The sequence below is a fragment of the Clarias gariepinus genome, chromosome 19, assembly GCF_024256425.1.
Source record: "Clarias gariepinus isolate MV-2021 ecotype Netherlands chromosome 19, CGAR_prim_01v2, whole genome shotgun sequence".
NCBI lineage: Eukaryota > Metazoa > Chordata > Actinopteri > Siluriformes > Clariidae > Clarias > Clarias gariepinus.
The window spans coordinates 17,286,793-17,305,990 of NC_071118.1; the positions used below are offsets into that span (position 1 = coordinate 17,286,793).

The 19,198-nt window shown below is 41.2% G+C and overlaps 1 protein-coding gene across 1 annotated transcript in view; it reads right to left on the minus strand.

Annotated features, from left to right (window-relative positions):
- Positions 1–60: 60 nt before the first annotated feature.
- LOC128507372 (uncharacterized) overlaps positions 61–19,198 on the minus strand; it is a 100,849-nt gene continuing 81,711 nt past the window's right edge. Inside the window, exons 9-10 of the mRNA XM_053478209.1 lie at positions 15,396–15,435; positions 61–272 (exon numbers count right to left, since the gene is read on the minus strand). Coding sequence (XP_053334184.1) covers positions 15,397–15,435 — 39 coding nt within the window. The 3' untranslated portion in view covers positions 61–272; position 15,396. The remainder of the gene's footprint in view (positions 273–15,395; positions 15,436–19,198) is intronic.

Genomic DNA, 19,198 nt, shown 5'->3' on the forward strand with positions numbered 1-19,198 from the left:
CTGAGCTGGTCTTTGGACACACTGAAACTTTTAAAAGAGCAGTTTTTATCATCGGAGAAAAAAACAGTGACAGTATGTGAGTATGTGACTCAAATGCGACAGCGTTTAAATCGAGTGTTGGGAATGGCAAAGTCAAACTTGGGTTTTAAACAACAACAAATGAAGAAACATTTTGATTTTAAGAGTGTGGCACGTAATTTTAAACCGGGAGATTTGGTCTTGGTGTTACTTCCTCTCCCAGGGTCGTCGTTGCAGGCCAGGTTTTCTGGGCCCTATGTGGTGGAAAATAAAATTTACGAAGTTAATTATTAAATCCGTACTCCTGAGAGACGAAAGAAAAGTCGTGTGTGTCACATCAATATGTTAAAACATTATGTGGATAGGGAGTCTGTGAAGCCCGCAGTGGAGGTGTCCTCAGTGGTGACCGTTTCCCCTCTGCCAATTGAAGTCAATCCTGAGGATGATGGGTTGAAGCATTATGACAAAATTGCTGACAGCAAATTGTCTAATTCTGATATTTTAAACAATCTAAAAGAACATTTATCTTACCTCTCATATTCTCAACGAACAGACGTGGTTTCATTAATTCATGAATTCTCTTCTCTCTTTTCAGACATCCCCAGACAAACTCACGTTTTATTTCATGATGTCGAGCTTTTACAGCCGTCCCCGATAAAACAACACCCTTATCGGGTTAATCCAAAGAAGAGAGAAGAGATGAGAAGAGAGGTCGAATATTTGCTTATGCATGGTTTGGCGGTGCCTAGTTCGAGCCCGTGGAGCTCACAGTGTTTGCTGGTACCAAAATCTGATAACTGTTAGATTCTGCACGGATTATAGAAAAGTCAATAGCGTAACGAAACCAGATTGTTTTCCGTTACCTCGGATGGAGGATTGTGTGGACCGTGTTGGTGCCTCGTCGTTTGTAACGAAACTTGATTTATTGAAAGGTTACTGGCAAGTGCCGCTTACACAACGTGCGTCGGACATCTCCGCGTTTGTAACGCCAGATAATTTTTTACAATACACCGTCATGGCCTTTGGAATGCGAAATGCTCCAGCTACCTTCCAAAGGCTAATGCAAAAGGTTTTATCGGGTGTAAAGAACTGCGAAGCGTATCTGGACGACCTCGTTATATATTCCAATTCGTGGAATGCCCACTTAAACTCGTTTAAGTTGCGTGAGGTATTTTCTCGCTTAGATAAAGCATCCTTGACAGTCAACTTAAAAAATGTGAGTTTGGAAAAGCTGTAGTCATTTACCTGGGTAAGCAAGTTGGCCATGGACAGGTGCACCCTGTTAATGCCAAGGTAGAGGCAATTAGTGACTTTCCCATTCCCAAATCGAAGAGAGAGCTACGGTGGTTTTTAGGCATGATTGGATATTACCGTCCCTTCTGCAAAAACTTTTCCTCCGTGGTATGCCCTTTAACGGACCTGTTAAGTACGTCCAAAATTTTTGTCTGGACCAGTGAATGCAATAATGCTTTTAACGCTGCAAAAGATCTTTTATGTAGGGGTTCTCTCCGCCCCTGATTTCTCAAAACCTTTTAAATTAGAGGTGGATGCAAGCGCATTGGGCGCAGGTGCAGTTTTATTGCAGCAGGTGCAGTTTTATTGCAGCAATTTCCAATTTATCGGCAATTGACCACCCTGTGTGCAATTTTTCAAAAGAATTTTTAAAAACGCAGCAAAATTATAGCACAATTGAAAAAGAAGCTCTAGCCCTGCTCCTTGCTTTTCAACACTTTGAGGTGTATGTTGATGGTAGCTCTACGCCAGTGGTGGTATACACAGATCATAACCCCTTGGTCTTTCTATCTCGAATGGCCAATTCGAACCAGCGGTTAATGCGGTGGTCATTAATCATTCAGGGTTTTAATCTAGAAATACGCCACAAAAAAGTAGTAGAAAATGTTTTAGCGGACGCACTGTCGAGAGCGTAACAGAGTATAAAAAGTTTTCTTTTAGTCAAAATAAGTTTTCTTTTAGTCAAAATAAGATTTTGACTTTTATGGGTGGGGGTGTTACGTGCGGCTGTAGTGCACGTATGTGCGCGTGCGTGGCTGCTGGTGCCGCTCTCTCTCTACCCTTTCCTTTCTCTCTCTCCCTCGCTCTCCTTGTTGCAGGAGGTCCCGCCCTGATTAAGCGTGCTGTGACGTGCGACGGGATTGGCTGGCCTGGGAGAAGCACGTGCTCTTAAGCTGGCCGGTGAAAGCCGGAAGCGCGCGCTGTTGTGTTTTGAGATGTGGATTGTGTTGGTTGTTGGTTTACGAACTGTTGGGTCGCGCCGGTATTTTGTGGATTGGGTTAAGTGTTGGTTTTTTGTTTCAATCTTTGTTTTGTTGTAAATATTGTAAATATCCCTTTTTGTTTGTATATACTTTTTTTCTCTTTGGAAGCAGTAGGGGTTGGGTGCCATTTTCTTTAAAACCCGTTTTCTCCTGTTTTTGTGTTTAGTTAGGGAGTTAGGTTAGCTTATGTATTTTGTTTATAGTTTTTTTTTTGGTATAGGTTAGTTAGCTTACGGGAGGAGATAGGGAGGGGTTTTGTTTATTGTTTTGGCCTTGGCCCAACCCTGAAGCCAAGAGCTTCCTGTGTGTGTGTGTGTGTGTGTGTGTGTGTGTGTGTGTGTGTGTAAAAGAAAATAAAAGACCACGCACGCTAACCTGGTCAAAAAGGTTTCTTTCTTTTTTTATTTCATCTTTTCTTGCGGCCCTGAATCCTAGACTAAGGGGTCGTAACAGTAACCAATAGTCAATGCAGATGCTTTTTCATATGCACAATGTACAGTACTGCTGCAAGGCCCTGCTAATAGCATGGGGGTAACCTTGTGCTACATTATCCTGCTTAGTGCTGTAGTAAGCTATGGGCTGTTTTTTCCTGCCACTGCAGGTCTCTTGCATCAATCCAGCTGACACGCATCAATCAGCTCGGTTAGCCACATACAGGTAGTACAGGTAAAACACTCTTTGTTATATTGCAGCCATTTGCTAAAATCTTTTAAGTTATTTTTTTTTCCTTTTTCACACCTGAATTTGAGGATCCTCTGCCATTCCTCTTAGCAGATCCTTTCCAGTTCTGTCAGGTTGGATGGTAAACGTTGGTGGACAGTCATTTTTAGATGTCTCCAGAGATGCTCAATTGGGTTTTGGCTGGGCATTTAGGAACAGTCACAGAATTGTTGTGGAGTGACTCCTTTGCTATTTTAGCTGTGTGCTATAGGGTCATTGTCTTGTTGGAAGGTAAACCTTGGCCCAGTCTAAGGTCCTGAGCACTCTGGAGAAGGTTTTCGTTTAAGATTTCCCTGTACTTGGCCGCATTCATCCTTCCCTAAATTGCAACCAGTTGTCCTGTCTCTGCAGCTGAAAAACATCTTTGTCTTCCATTTAAGGATTTTGGAGGTCACTGTGCTCTTAGAAACCTAAAGTGCAGCAGAAATTTTTTGTAACCTTGGCCAGATCTGTGCCTTGCCACAATTCTGTCTCTGAGCTCTTCAGGCAGTTCTTTGTCCTTATTATTCTCATTTCCTCTGATATGCATTGTGAGCTGTAAGGTCTTATATAGACAGTTGTGTGGATTTCCTAATCAAGTGCAATTAGTATAATCAAATATACAAAAAAAATATATATATAAAAAACCACAGATGAAGGTGTAGAACCATTTCAAGAATGATCAGAAGAAATGGACAGCACCTAAGTTAAATATATCACAGCAAGGGTCTAAATACCTGCCATGTGACATTTCACTTTTTCTTTTTTTTAATAAATCTGCAAAAAATGTCAACAATTCTGTTTTTCTGTCAATATGGGGTGCTGTGTTTACATTAATGATGCAAAAAATTAACATAATGAACATAAATGATATTAGCAAATGGCTACAATATAACAAAGAGTGAAAAATGTAAGGGGTCTGAATACTTCCCATACCCACTGTACTGGAGCTCAGCTTCCACTTTTTGTACTACTTCTATTCAATTCAATTCAATTCAATTTTATTTGTATAGCGCTTTTAGCAATTTTCATTGCTGCAAAGCAGCTTTACACAGTCAAAAGAATTATTTAAGTTTGTATGAAATGTGAATTTGTATGAATCAAAATGGTCAGTTTGTCCCTGGTGAGCAAGCCGAGGGCGACAGTGGCAAGGAAAAACTCCCTGAGATGATAATAGGAAGAAACCTTGAGAGGAACCAGACTCAACAGGGAACCCATCCTCATCTGGGTGAAACAGAAAGCAGTAAATGATCTGCATTTATACAGTGTGTAGGGTGGGAGGCAGTTCAGCTATAATAGCTGATGTTAATTGATGTTAATATGGAGTCCAGGTAGTTATTGAAGACCCAGGTAGACTTGTAAGAAGTTCCAGTCATGAACTATCGAACTGTCAAGTCCCCAGAGAAACAGTTGCCAACATCAGTCAAGGCCAGAACCATTTTCTAGGTAGAGAGAATCATTCCCAGACACCAGACGCATCCCAGAGAGACACACGGGGCATCCATGTGACGAGATCTTCAGCCAGAAGCGGGGCACCAGGATGGGTCAGACAGGTCCGGAGGGCAGAGGGAGTCTGGATCACTGGCAGCTCAGGAACGACATGTGTAGCTCGACAGAGAGAGAGAGAGAAAGAGTGAAAGGGGGAGACAGGAGGAGAGAGGAAAAAGAAAGAGGGGGGGAAAGAGAAGAAGAGGAGAGATGGCAGTTAGGTATGGTCACAGTCACACAGTGTATAATGTGAATGTATATTAACTGTAGAGTGCAACAGAGACTCCAGCAGGACTAACTATGACAGCATAACTAAAAGGGAGAGCCAGAAGGAAACACAAACATGAGGGCTTCCTGACATGTAAAGCAAACAATCACCTCACCGTCAGCAAACCTGAGTGATCAATGAGAGTGAGGAAGACAGCATCCAAACATACCAGTTCACCATAATACTCTACGTCCATGAGTTCCCCAGATCTGCGCCTTTACCTATGGCAAATCTATTTATAAAAATGCTTGGCTAAATAAATAGGTTTTTAGCCTGGACTTAAACACTGAGACTGTGTCTGAGTCCCGAACACTATTTAGAAGACTATTCCATAACTTTGGGGCTTTGTAAGAAAAAGCTCTGCCCCCAGCTGTATTTTTCATAATACGCGGTACTGACAAGCAGCCTGCATCCTTTGATCGAAGTAGGCGTGGCGGATCGTAAGACACTAGCAGTTCGCTCAGGTACTGCGGCGCGAGACCATTTAATGCTTTATATGTCAAGAGTAGTATTTTAAAATCAATGCGAAATTTCACAGGGAGCCAATGGAGTGAAGATAAGATAGGGGTGATGTGCTAATATCTTCTGGTTCTGGTGAGGACTCTCGCTGCTGCATTCTGGACTAGCTGAAGCTTATTTATGCATCTAGCTGAACAACCAGACAGTAAGGCATTACAATAGTCCAACCTAGAGGTGATAAAAGCATGAACTAGTTTTTCTGCGTCGTTTAGCGACAATAAATTTCTTATTCTGGCAATATTTCTGAGGTGAAAGAATGCTATCCTGGTAATATTATCTACATGTGCTTCAAATAAAAGGCTGGAATCAATAATCACACCAAGGTCTTTCACTGTTGCATTTGATGGAACAGAAAGGCCATCTAAAGTTACGGTGTGATCTAAAATTTTACTCCTAGCTGTATGCGGTCCTATGACTAGAACTTCTGTCTTATCCGGATTTAGCAGAAGGAAGTTAATTAGCATCCAATTTCTTATGTCATGCACACATTGCTCAATTTTAGTAAGCTACTTCTATTTGTGTTTGTGACTTGATGCTAGTAACAACTGGACTTCTTTAGCTATTTTATCATTGGTTCTAAGGTTTTAGATTGGCGATTTCTTCCTACATATAATGTTACATGAGGAACAGAATCTGCTACACTGAACCACCTCTTTACGAAATCACACTTATCTGTGCTTATAGAAGCTCCTTGCCGACCTATAATGAGTTACTGTGTGATTAATTCAAACATCATTGTACAGTTAAACTCTGAAGCAAGTAACTGTCCTTTAGGATTCTGTGCTTTAATTAACTTTCCCCACTTATTGATTACCAGACCTACATCCCTTTTTAGTCGTCCTGTCCAATACACGTTTGTGGCTCTGTCAATACCATTTGATTTTTCATACCTTTCATATTAACATACAGTACACACTTTCTGAAGAGTATCATATTTGTAGCGCTAAATTACATAATGCATCTTTTCCGTACAAATTAACAGGTGTCTGACTTGAACAGATATGATCACACTTTTAGTGTTAGTTTTTAGACGGTGTAGCGTCTGCTTAGGATCACCAATGATTGTTTGGACTCTATGTCCACCAGAGACCCTTTTAGCCTTCGACTATGTTCAGAATGGGACATTCTGGGACATGTTCAGAAACAGCTCCGATGATGACGTCAGCGTGTTTACGGAAGCGGTTGTGGGATTCATCGGGAAACTAGCGGATGATACTGTGAAAAAAAAGACTATTAAAACGTTTCCCAACCAGAAGCCGTGGGTGGATAAAACCATCCGCGGCGCTCTGAAATCTCGCAACGCTGCCTACAACACGGGACTCGCGTCAGGGGACATGAAACCATACAAGGCTGTGTCCGGAAGACGGTGAAAGAGGCGAAGCAGCGCTACGGGAGGAAACTAGAGTCACAACTCCAACAGAGTGACTCTAGGAGCCTGTGGCAGGGACTAAGGACAATTACGGACTATAAAGCACCAACAACCGGTATGACGAACGCGGACGTGACTCCGGCAGACGAGCTGAACACTTTCTATGTTGCTTCGAGGCTGCAGCTAAAGACACTATCGATGCTAATGCTAGCGGCGCTAATGGCTACAGACAGGAAGTCACTGCCAGCACCGGAAGTGCGTTCATCATCACCGAGCATGACGTGAGGAGAGCCTTCAAGAGAGTGAACACCAGGAAAGGAGCAGGACCAGACGGCATCTCAGGCCGTATCCTCAGAGCCTGCGCAGAACAGCTAGCACCTGTGTTCACTGAGATATTAAACATCTCTTTATCTCAGTCGGTGATCCCCACATGCTTCAAAGAGTCCATTATTGTTCCTGTCCCAAAGAAACCACATCCTGCTTCTCTTTATGACTATCGCCCTGTAGCTCTTACCTCAGTAGTGATGAAGTGCTTTAAACGCCTGGTCAGAGACCATCATTTCTTCACTACCAGACACACTGGACCCACTACAGTTTGCATACCGTCCAAACCGTTCCACGGTTTATGCAATCTCACATCTCCTCCATACATCTCTCACTCACCTGGACACTCGGAGGGGGAATTATGTGAAAATACTCTTCATCGACTACAGCTCTGCATTCAATACCATAATTCCCTCCACACTCACCACCAAGCTGGAGCACCTGGGACTCAGCTCATCCATGTGTCAGTGGATCTCCAATTTTCTGACTGGCAGACCACAGGCAGTAAGAATGGGCGGACATGTCTCAGCCTCCATCACTCTCAGTACTGGAGCCCCCCAGGGTTGTGTTCTGAGCCCCCTGCCGTACTCTCTGTACACCTATGACTGCGTGGCCACTACCAACTCACTGACTACCACCGTCATCAAGTTTGCTGACGACACTGTCATGGTGGGCCTGATCACGAACAACGATGAGACGGCCTACCTGGAGGAGGTTGGAAATCTGGAGAACTGGTGCCAGAGAAACAATCTCCTCCTGAACGTCAGCAAGACAAAGGAGCTGATAGTGGACTTCAGTACAAAGCAGGTGAGGAACTACCAGACCCCCATCATCAACAGGAGCCCAGTGGAGAGAGTGGACAGCTTCAGATACCTCGGTGTTCACATCACGCAGGACCTGGCATGGTCCTGTCACATCAACACCGTGGTAAAAAAGGCCCGGCAGCGTCTGTACCACCTCAGACGCTTGAGAGACTTTAGACTGCCCTCCAAGGTGCTCAGGAATTTCTACTCCTGCACCATAGAGAGCATCCTAACGGGAAACATCACGACCTTGTTCGGGAACAGCACCATGCAGGACAGACGATCTCTACAGAGGGTGGTGCGATCAGCTGAGCGCATCATCCGCACCGAGCTCCCTGACCTGCACTCAATCTACACCAAGCGGTGCTGGACCAAGGCCAGGAAGGTCGTGAAGGACCTCAGCCACCCCAACAATGGACTGTTCACTCTGTTGCGGTCTGGGAAGCGATTCCGCTCCCTGAGGGCCAACACAGAGAGACTGAGGAGGAGCTTCTTCCCGCAGGCGATAAGGTCTCTCAACCACACCACTATGCAGAATTAACACAATATTTTCACAATTTTCACAATCAATCAATCAATCTTTATAAATCCATGGACACTATGGACAACTCCACGCACATCTACACTACATGTTTACGTTTACATTCTGGACCATTGCACAAAGACACTTTAATAACCTTTGCACAAAGTCACTTTTTCTATGCATATTTGCACACCATTATATTTCTATTTGTACAGTACATTTCTATTTTCAGTTTCTATTTTTAGTTCTATTTTTCCTAGTTAAATTTTATTTTATTTATTTTATTTTTTTAATTTAAATTTTCTATCGTATTTCTTTTATTCATATTTATTACTATTATAAGCTTTAATTCTCTTTTTAAGGTCACTGGCGGTCGTGTAAGCACTTCATTACATTTCGTACTGTGTATGACTGTGTATGTGACAAATAAAATTTGAATTTGAATTTGACATTTGCTTATAAATTTCAGACCTGGACCCACGTTTTACATTTATATGGAAGTTTATTGCCAGTGAGTTCCCCACCCTTATCACGAGGAGGCTAAACAGATCAATTCCCAAGTCTCTACATCAAACTTCAAACACATTCCAAGCACTAGCAGGAGACCTCTGTGCCAGCCACCAACGGTCTAACCAGACCAGGGGTCTGGCTCCACACTTGCAATACACATCACGCACACACATAAGGACATTTACTCTATTTTATACCTTGATTATGCTATTATAAAGGTATCATGTATATGCAGGCATTGTGCGTATGCTACCTGTATTCCATGTCCATCACAAAAGACATTATATACTTTCTACAATATTTTGAAATAAAATGCAACAACCCTCTGGACCAGCAGTAAAAAATCCAATGGGCCATAAAAGGAGACAAAGAAAGTTTCTCCCGCTAAAAGTTCATGCCTTTGATTGGCCATTCCACCCAAACAGGCACTATCAAAAGTCCCTAACCCAGGCTATTCAGGGCACAAAATCTCTTCTTTTGAGAAGAACACTCTCCTACTCTCTGCAAAATTAATCTCTTGAGTTTAACCTTCGGCAGTTTTACCTTCAAGTAACTTTGTCAACTCGCTGTGGACTATTCCTCCCTCTCGAGGAACCAGAGGAAAATCTCCAGCGCACACCTTGAGGTCAATCATCTACACCCTTGTGTCTATTGAATCAGGACTCTTTTTCAGAAACAAAGACCAATGCAAGTATGCTTTAAAACTCTTTAGATGCGTGTATAAGTTTAAGCTCCTTTTAAGGGAACCTTGATTCTTTGATGATTCTCATTAGGTTGTGGTTAATTGATGTGAAGTACTGCCATTCTTTTGTTCTTTTCTTTCTTCCTTACTGTTCTTTACCCTGTATGTACTGTATGTTTGTTTAACGTTGTTATATGTTAACTATAGCCTCCTTTATTAAATTCATTATTTTCAAATCAAATTCAAATTTTATTTGTCACATACACAGTCATACACAGTACGATATGCAGTGAAATGCTTATACGACCGCCGGTGACCTTAAAAAGAAAATAAAAAACTATATATAAGGAATAAATATTAATAAAGAAATAAAATACAAAGGAAAATAAATGTAACTAGTAAAATTAACAACTGTACAAATAAGGGCATGTAAAAATATCACAAAAATAGAATATAGGAATATATTTAAAATAGATTGTCTCTGTGTGCTGCTTACAATCCAAAGTCACTGAATTGTTGATCCGTTGGTTACATGCTAAATTATTGCTAGTACTGCAAAGTAGGGAAGTTATCCTTCCTTGGCCAGGAAATAACCTTTCCTAGAATTGATTAATTATAGTATCTGCTCAGTGGACGGACAGATCAGATAATTGTACATTAATTCTGCTACAGTTAATTCTAATCTAAATATTTATTATTAGTTATAACCAGTTATAATTAGTTGAAAATATTCCCTTTTAGAGCTAATTTGCTACAACGGACTGGAGCAGTCATAGGAATTAACTGCTTCTGTCCCAAAAATCCTACTATCTTTGCAAATTTCCCAGGCATGGGGAGATGTGAGGCATGACTTGAATTTAGGCATGTATAAACTGCCCCTGTGTCTACTAACATGGGTGTATTTTTTCCGTCTACCTCAATATGTAACATGGGTTCTTGTTCAGCATTGGCTGTTACCTATTTGGTAACAGGATTCTCTGGGCACTCCTAATACAGGTGTTTTGGACTCTCCCCACAGGTTTACTGGGCTCAGAACTTGACCTTGAGGAGGCTGCTCCCATCGCACTCCCCGGGAGCTGGGGCAAAAAATGTGTGGGTCGATTATGTCCAGTTTGTCGACTGGTTTTAAGTGTAAACATTGACAACGGGTGCAGGAATCTGGTGTGTGTATGGGGGTAGTGCTGCTGGTGAAGTCATCGCTTAGACTGCAGCTGGCTGGACCATGGAGGGAGGATTGCCTGGGGCTCTTGCAGACATTTGCTCGGCTCCCTCTGTTATTAGAGTAGCTTGGACCTTTTCCTTGTTTTTCTTTGTGAGTTCCCCAAGCTGAAACTGAGAAAAATTTTTTGGCAGCTGTTTTTCTTGAGTTGTCAACTTCTGCTAATTTTTTCTGTACTGTTCAATAGCATGTGAGATATGATCACAGAACTCTTTTGGAGGTTAAGCTGACCACATCTTCCGGTTTACATTTTACAGGCAGTGGCATGGCATTTATTATAGTCTTTCTAAACGGTGTAGACAACAATGTGTCTACCTCAGGATCATTTTCTGTCTCTTGCTTCCGCCTCTTTAGCTGCTTCTGGATGTACAGAGTTGAGTTTTTGTTTACTCCAACTGGTCACCCTTTAATGCCTTTGGGTCAACTCTAGTTGGATACTTGGCATGCAGGGCCTGGCCCACAGGGCCCCCAGAGTAAGCATCAAAGACAACTACATCCATGTGGTATGCATATTCCGCCATGATCAAGTCAGAAGCTTGGAGGTTTTCTTCCTTCTTTCCTCCTCCCAAAACCATTGCCAAAAGAGCTTTTATATCTCCCACAAATAAAAGCTTGGCCAAGGTCTCTTCTTTTAGGACCTTAATCCATTTCCTCACACCCTCGTGAATGTTACATTTACATTTAAGCATTTGGCAGACGCTCTTATCCAGAGCGACTTACATTTTTTTTTTTATCTCATTATACATCTGAGCAGTTGAGGGTTAAGGGCCTTGCTCAAGGGCCCAAACAGGTTTGAACTGGGGATCTTCCGAACCGTAGTCCAATGCCTTAACCACTGAGCTACCCCTGCCCTGCAGGGGTATGTTCATGGGATGAGTGACAAATCTCTCAAGATCCTGTGTAGGCCATGGCACATATTGTCCCCATGCACCTTAAATTAAAATTGGGAATTGTGGAGCTAGGTTTCTCTGTAGATCTGCCTTCACTTCCTATAACAATCTAACACTGTGCTTTCTTCTCTTAGATCTCACACACAGCTCTCTATAGTCTTCATCTACAGTAAAGACAATAAGTGAGAAAGTAAAGCAGCCTTTTTATCTGCAAATTAATCTGCATCATAATCCTTTTTATTCCATCTGGCCAAAATATTACAAGAAGGAACTGATTTAGACATGTACAGTAGATAAAATTTTAATTTATACTTACATTTTTTGTTGTTGAGTCTCAATCATTATTGCTTCATCTTCTCCCAAGAGAGACTCAACATCATTGATTATACAGTCAATACTTTCATATTCCATTACATTGTTTTTTTTTATTATTAGATATTTTATGTGTATTATCACATTATATGTCCAGTGCTATGTGTATTGTTGCAGGTAAAATCATCTGAAGCATTTTCCCCTTTAATTGATTGATGTCCACCAGATGTTTGTGCAGTTTTCCGCTGTCCTGATGAACTGCACTGTAAAAAAAATAAGCCGCCCAAACATCAAAAAGCTTGTCGCTAAACTTTAAGTTTAATCAACTTTTAGAGAAATTTGCTGGCCAAACAAAATAACTCCGATTGCTGTTTAATCATCCTAAAGCTCCTTATGCTTATGACCATAAAATTATGCTTTAAAATATAAGCAAATATTTTTTCCAACAACTGTTTATGACAAAATGTTCCATTTGAAAGCTCTAATGGTTACAGCTGTGGGTTACTGGGTTACTGATCGGAAGGTTAGGAGTTTAAGCCCTAGCACCGCCAAGTTGCCACTGCTGAGCCCTTGGGCAAAGGCCCATAACCCTATCTGCTCAGGCGCTGTAAAATGTCACCCAGGACACCACTTCTGTACACAATGCTGTCTTCCCCACTCTCATTGATCACTCAGGTTTGTTGACGGTGAGGTGATTGGTTGCTTTACATCTCAGGAAGCCCTCATGTCTGTGTTTCCTTCTGGCCTCCCTTTTTAGTTATACTGTCATAGTTAGTCTTGCCGGAGTCCCTGCTTGCACTCTACACTAAATATACATTCACCTTAAACATTGTTCGACTGTGACCATACCTAACTGCCATCTCTCCATCTCTTTTGCTTTCTCCTCTTCTGCTCTCTCCTCTCTCTCCTTTTTCCTCTACCTATCTTTGTCGAGCTATACATGTCGCTCCTTAGCTGCCAGTGATCCAGACCTCCTCTGCCCTCTGGACCTGTCTAACCCGTCCTGGGGTCCTGCTTCTGGTTGGAGATCTCATCACATGGATGCCCCGTGTGGTCTGTCTGGGATGTGTGTGGTGACTGGGAAAGGCTCCACTTTTCCATGAAGGTGGTCCTGTCCTCGACTGATGTAGACAGTTGTTCTCTGAGGACCTGTGACTTTAGTCGCTCAATAGTTCAGGACTGGAATTTCTTACAGTCTACCTGAGCCTTCAGGAACAAACTGGACTTTGATCTTACACATCTCCTCTTATACTGAACTTCCAGTTTCGCATAATATTATGCACATCAATCCCTGCTATCTGTTTTCACCCAGATGAGGATGGGTTCCCTGTTGAGTCTGGTTCCTCTCAAAGTTTCTTCCTATTACCATCTCAGGGAGTTTTTCCTTGCCACTGTCGCCGTCATCCTCGGCTTGCTCATCAGGGACAATCATATCATTTTGATTCATACACATGCACATTTCATACAAACTTAATTCTTTTAATTGTGTAAAGTTGCTTTGTGACAATGTAAATTGTTAAAAGCGCTATACAAATAAAATTGAATTGAATTGAAATTCTCCAGATAAGGCACACAAAAGCCCGCTAGGCCTTTGCAAATGCTCATCTGGACAAAGATGTTTTATGGTCAGATGAAACAAAAATTTTATTGTTTGGCCACAATGATGTAGCCTTTATTTGGCGTAAAAAAGGAGAAGCCTTCAACCCTAAGAACACCATCCCCACTGTCAAGCATGGTCATGGGAACCTAAATGTTTTGGGGGTGTTTTTTAGCCGGTGACCAGGGTTACAGTAAACGGCACTATGAAAAAGAAGCAATACATCAACATTCGCAACATCAGGCAGTCTGCAGAGAAACTTATCAGTGGAGCAAAAATACCAGTGAAGACATGCAAAAAGCTGGTTGGGAATTTTAGGAAGTGACTGATAGCTGTAATAGCCAATTAAGGTTTTCTATTGATTATTGAAAAGAGTATGAATAATTTTGGACATGACACTTATTGTTCAAATGTAAATAAAAGATGAGAAATAATATTCTTCACAATGATGCCTTTAGTACATCACCTTAAAGTCAAACCTAAAATTATTTATACCCCAGGCAATTTTTTTTTTCTCTCTAATTTAGTTGTGTCCAATTCCTCCCCGTCACTAGGGCGCTCCCTTATAAAGGCTATTACTACCACTCAGTCAGGAGGGCCAAAGACTACCACGTGTTTCCTCTGAACCACATGATTCCAGCCAACCGCATCTTTTTGAAATGCTTGCTCACGCACCCTTGGGGGCGAAGTAACACACTCAGAGGACAGCGCTATCTGCTCCTTCTGCTTCTGTGAGCTCACAGACACCCCCGATTGGCTGTAGAGCCTTGATTAACGTGGGAGCACGAAGTACCTCTCATCCCTCCCCTCTGAGAGAGCTCGGCCAATCAGCTCTCTCTAGACCTCCTGCTGCGAAAGGTTGCAGCATCACATTTATCCCAATATTATCCAGTATCCTAAACCCATTGGTGGAGGACTGCAAGGGCAAGCCTATCTGCTCCAGGGGCATTGTAAAATGGCTGAGCCTGCGCTCTGACCTCTGCTTCCTAACTGGGATATGCATAGAAATAATTTCACTGTGCTGTAACAAATAAAGCATTTATAATAATAATATTCAATAAAAGGTCAGTCAGTCACCTGACCTCACCCCAACTGAGCTGCTTTTCACTTACTGAAGACAAAATCTGAAGGCAGAAAAACACAAATAAAAGCAGCAAATAAATGTGACTGCTTGGTGAACCACACCACAAGTGAGGAACTGCAGCATGTGACATGCATGGGTTCCAGACATCAAGCAATTACTAACTGTAAAGTTCCTGCACCCAAATATTAAAAATACTTTTAATATTAATGTATTAATTTGATTGTCCAGTTACTTTAGAATGTACATGTGTGAAGTGTTTTTTATTTTTTTTTAACAATGTGCCTCCATTTTCATAGGTTTAATCACATCTTGGTTGCTTTATTTCAAATCAATTTGTGATGGTGTACAGAAACAAACCATACACTTAACACAACCTGTTTTTAACTGTTTTAATCTTTGTTAAATGTTATGTGAATGACACCAAAAAAGCATATAAACTCACAAATAAACATTTTTTGCCTGTTTTTTTTTTTTTTTTTACTAGTGGATCAGTCATACATATAGTTAGATTTGTGTTACTGTTGCTAAATATTTTTCTTTCCAAAAAATAAGTAAATACAGAATAATAAACAAGCATATAATTTAATTATAGCATATAACTAACACCTTGTGTCATACATGGACCGTGGTTTCTAATTTTTTAAATATTTTATTGAGCTCTATCCTGGATTTAACTAGTTCATTGAGGTAGGTCCTGGTTTGCTGATCAGAGCTCCAGAGGCATGCAAAAACAAATTTTATTTCATGTGGAAAAGCAAGGTCTAAGAGAGAGAGTAGCAATGGCACTGAACAAAAGCATTTAGAATTCTTCTACCTTATGTATTTCCAGGCCTCGGGAGGTCTGTAAAAGTTATCTAAAAAAAGAATAAAAAGCAAAAAATAATTATTTACAATTTACTTTTGCAAATAGCACAGAATGTTTAAAACATACATCAAGCCCGAAATTATTCATACCCCTGGTAAATGCTAACTTAATGTTACTTTTATTCAACCAGTAATTTTTTTTTTTTTTTTTTTTTTAACTGGAAATGACACCGGCTTCTCCCAAAAGATAAGACGATGTTGACACAAAGACATCACTGTCGAAAAAAATATTTCCAAGCTTTTATTTACATTTAAACAAAAAGTGGCATGTCCAAAATTATTCATATCCTTTGCAAACTGTCACAGTCTATGGGAAAATCCAAAGTTCTATACTATTCCAAATAGTCCAAGCTGTTTTAAAGCATTCTAATTATACTGATTCATTGGGAACAGCTGTTTTAATCAACTCAACAGGTGAAAAACAGAAACTTTCTGCTGTTGGTTTGTGGACAGTCATGGCTAAGATAGCCATGGCTAAGATCTCACTGAGGACCTGCATTGTGGCTGCTCACAAGTCAGGAAAGGGCTATAAAACCATATCTAAATGTTTTGTAGTTCCAGTGGCTATAGTGCAAAGTACTATTAAAAAATACAAGACTGTGAAAAATCTCAGAGGACGTAGTCTGAAGCCAAAAGTGACATCTGTGCTAGCCAGAAGGATAGTAAGAGAGGTAAAAAAGAATCACCACCAAGGCAATTCTGATGAACCTGGGCTCTGCTGGTGGCAACTTCTCAAGGCAGACAGTCCAACAGACACTGCACACCACTGGGTTCCATTGATAAAGACCAATGGGGACACCAATACTCCAGATAAGGCATACAAAAGCTTCTGGTCTTCTGTTTTATGGTCAGATGAAACAAATTTTTTTACTGTTGGTAGCCTTTATTTGGCGTAAAAAAAAAAGGAGAAGGCTTCAACCCTAGGAACACCATCCCCACTGTCAAACGTGGAGTTGGGAACCTAATGTTTTGGGGGTGTTTTTCAGCCGGCGACCAGTGTTACAGTAAATGGAACTATGAAAAAAAAGCAATACATCAACATTCACAACAACTTCAGGCAGTCTGCAGAGAAACCTATCAGTCGAGCAAAAATACAAAAAGCTGGTTGGGAATTATAGGAAGTGACTGATTGCTGTAATAGCCAATAAAGGTTTTCTATTGATTATTGAGAAGGGTATAAATAATTTTGAACATGCCACTTTTTTTTTTAATGTAAATAAAATATAAGTAATAATTTTTTTCTATAATGATTCCTATTGTACATCATCTTACAATCAAACCTAAAATTATTCATACCCCTGGCAAGTTCTTTATTTTTTTTCCCCCTATTTTTTCCCTAATTTAGTCATGTCCAGTTCCTCACTAGGAGGCTCCCACATTAAAGCTACCATACCACCCAGTCGAGAAGGCCGAAGACTACCACGTGATTCCTCCGAACCACATGACGCCAGCCAACCGCATCACTCGGAGGACAGCGCTATCCGCTCCCTCCACTTGTGTAAGCTCACAATTGGCTGTAGAGTTGTGATTAATGTGGAAGCACAAAGTATTTCATCCCTTCTCTCTGAGAGGGCTCGGCCAATTAGCTCTCTCTAGAGAGGTTACAGCATCACCTGGGAATCGAACCAGCAATCCCCGGATGATTGGGCGAGCACTTTATCACTGCGCCACTCGGAAGATATTGTACAAGATACTTTTTTTTTTACTTTTGATGGTACTATACCAATGCACATACCATGGTGAGCATGGATAACCGGAAATCATTGTTCGGTTCCGGAGAGGGAGCCTGTGAAACGGCTACAACATCTAAGAAAGGCAGCCTCAATACCTGAGCTAGGCGTAATGGAGTACGACTCTGGTTTTATTTTGTGGGTTTGTGGACCAGGGCCATGATTAAGAGGGACGGCTGGGGACATTCGTATTGTGCCGCTAGAGGTAAAATTCTTGGATCAGCGCAAGACGAAAGCAATCAAGGATGAAAGTCGGAGGTTCGAAGACGATCAGATACTGTCTTAGTTCCAACCGTAAACCATGCTGACCCGCGATCCGACGGCGTTATTTCCATGACACAAGTTTTCGGGTTGCAAAGCTGAAACTTAAAGGAATTGACGGAAGGGCACTACCAGGAGTTCGAGCCTGTGGCTCACGGATCTCCCCGGCTATGGTCTGGCCTAACAGCCGGCATATGACTGGTGCGGACAAGAAAAATCCGACTGTTTAATTAAAACAAATCATCTAGAAGGCTCTTGGCAGGTGTTGGTCCGATGTGATTTTTGCCCAATGCTCTGAATGTCAAAGTAAGAAAATTCAGTAAAGCGCGGGTAAGCGGCAGGAGTAACTATGACTCTCTATCGGTAGCCAAATGCCTTGTCATCTAATTAGTGACGCACATAAATTGATGAACGATTCCCACTGTCCCTACCTACTATCTAGTGAAACCACAGCCAAGGGAACGGGCTTGGCAGAATTAACTGGAAATGAAGACCCTGTTGAGCTTGACTCTAGTCTGTGTTGTTGCAATAGTAATCCTTTCTCAGCACGGGAGGAACCGCAGGTTCAGACATTTAATGCATGTGCTTGGCTGAGGAGCCACTGGTGTGAAGCTACCATCTGTGGGATTATGATTGAATGCCTTTAAGTCAGAATCCCACCCTAACGTAATGATGTAAGATACAAGCTAGAATATAGAGCCTGAGTTTTATTCTTTAGTACTTTTTTTAGATAGACTTAAGTACAGGATCCACCCGAAAGTTTGTACTATAACCTGACAATGCAGCAAATAAAAGAACGGGCATACATCGACCAGTTTGTCCATCTCATCATTACACGAGCATAAATTAACGAGCTGTTACGTTGTCGCGAGCAACATAAAAGTAAAGAGGAGAAGCTTTAATAATTTGGAACAACAGTCTTTCTGTTAATGTGTGTCTAACTTAAACGGAAAAGTTTTACTGTGCAAGATGAGAAGGGGGAGACAGGAGGGGCTAAAAACAAGAGTCTCCACTTACTCTAGCCTCACACACACACACACACACACACACACACACAGCGCCTGCATGCACAAACGGAAACACTTATCTGTCGGGATTTATTTTTTTAAAGGTAAAGTGCAGGGTAATTTGTTTTATTTTTACTTTATATTTTGTGTTAATTATTTTTATGTATTTATTTTTTGTTGGGCTGTAGAACGAATAATTTGAGTTTTCATTATTTCTTATGGGAAAATTTGGTTTACGAGTGTTTTGGAATACGAGCCCGCTTCCGGAACAAATTATGCTCGTAATCCGAGGTTCCACTGTATTTACAGCGCATCACTTTTCACATTTTGTTATGTCAACTTATTCTAAAATGAAAATTAATCTTTCCCTCAGAATTCCACATACAACACCCCATGATGATAAGAAAAAAGTTTACTTGAGATTTTTGCAAATTTATTAAAAATAAAAACATTGAGAAAGAACATGTACCTAAGTATTCACAGCCTTTGCCATGAAGCCCAAAATTTTGCTCATCAGGCGCATACAAAACAGGATCATCCTTGAGATGTTTCTGCAGCTTAATTGGAGTCCACCTGTGGTAAATTCAGTTGATTGGACATGATTTGGAAAGGCACACACCTGTCTATATAAGGTCCCACAGTTGACAATTTATGTCAGACCACAAACCAAGCATGACGTCAAAGGCATTGTCTGTAGTTCTCCCGTTAAAGTCTATATGGAAGAGTGGCCAGAGAGTCTCATCGGTCTCATTTGC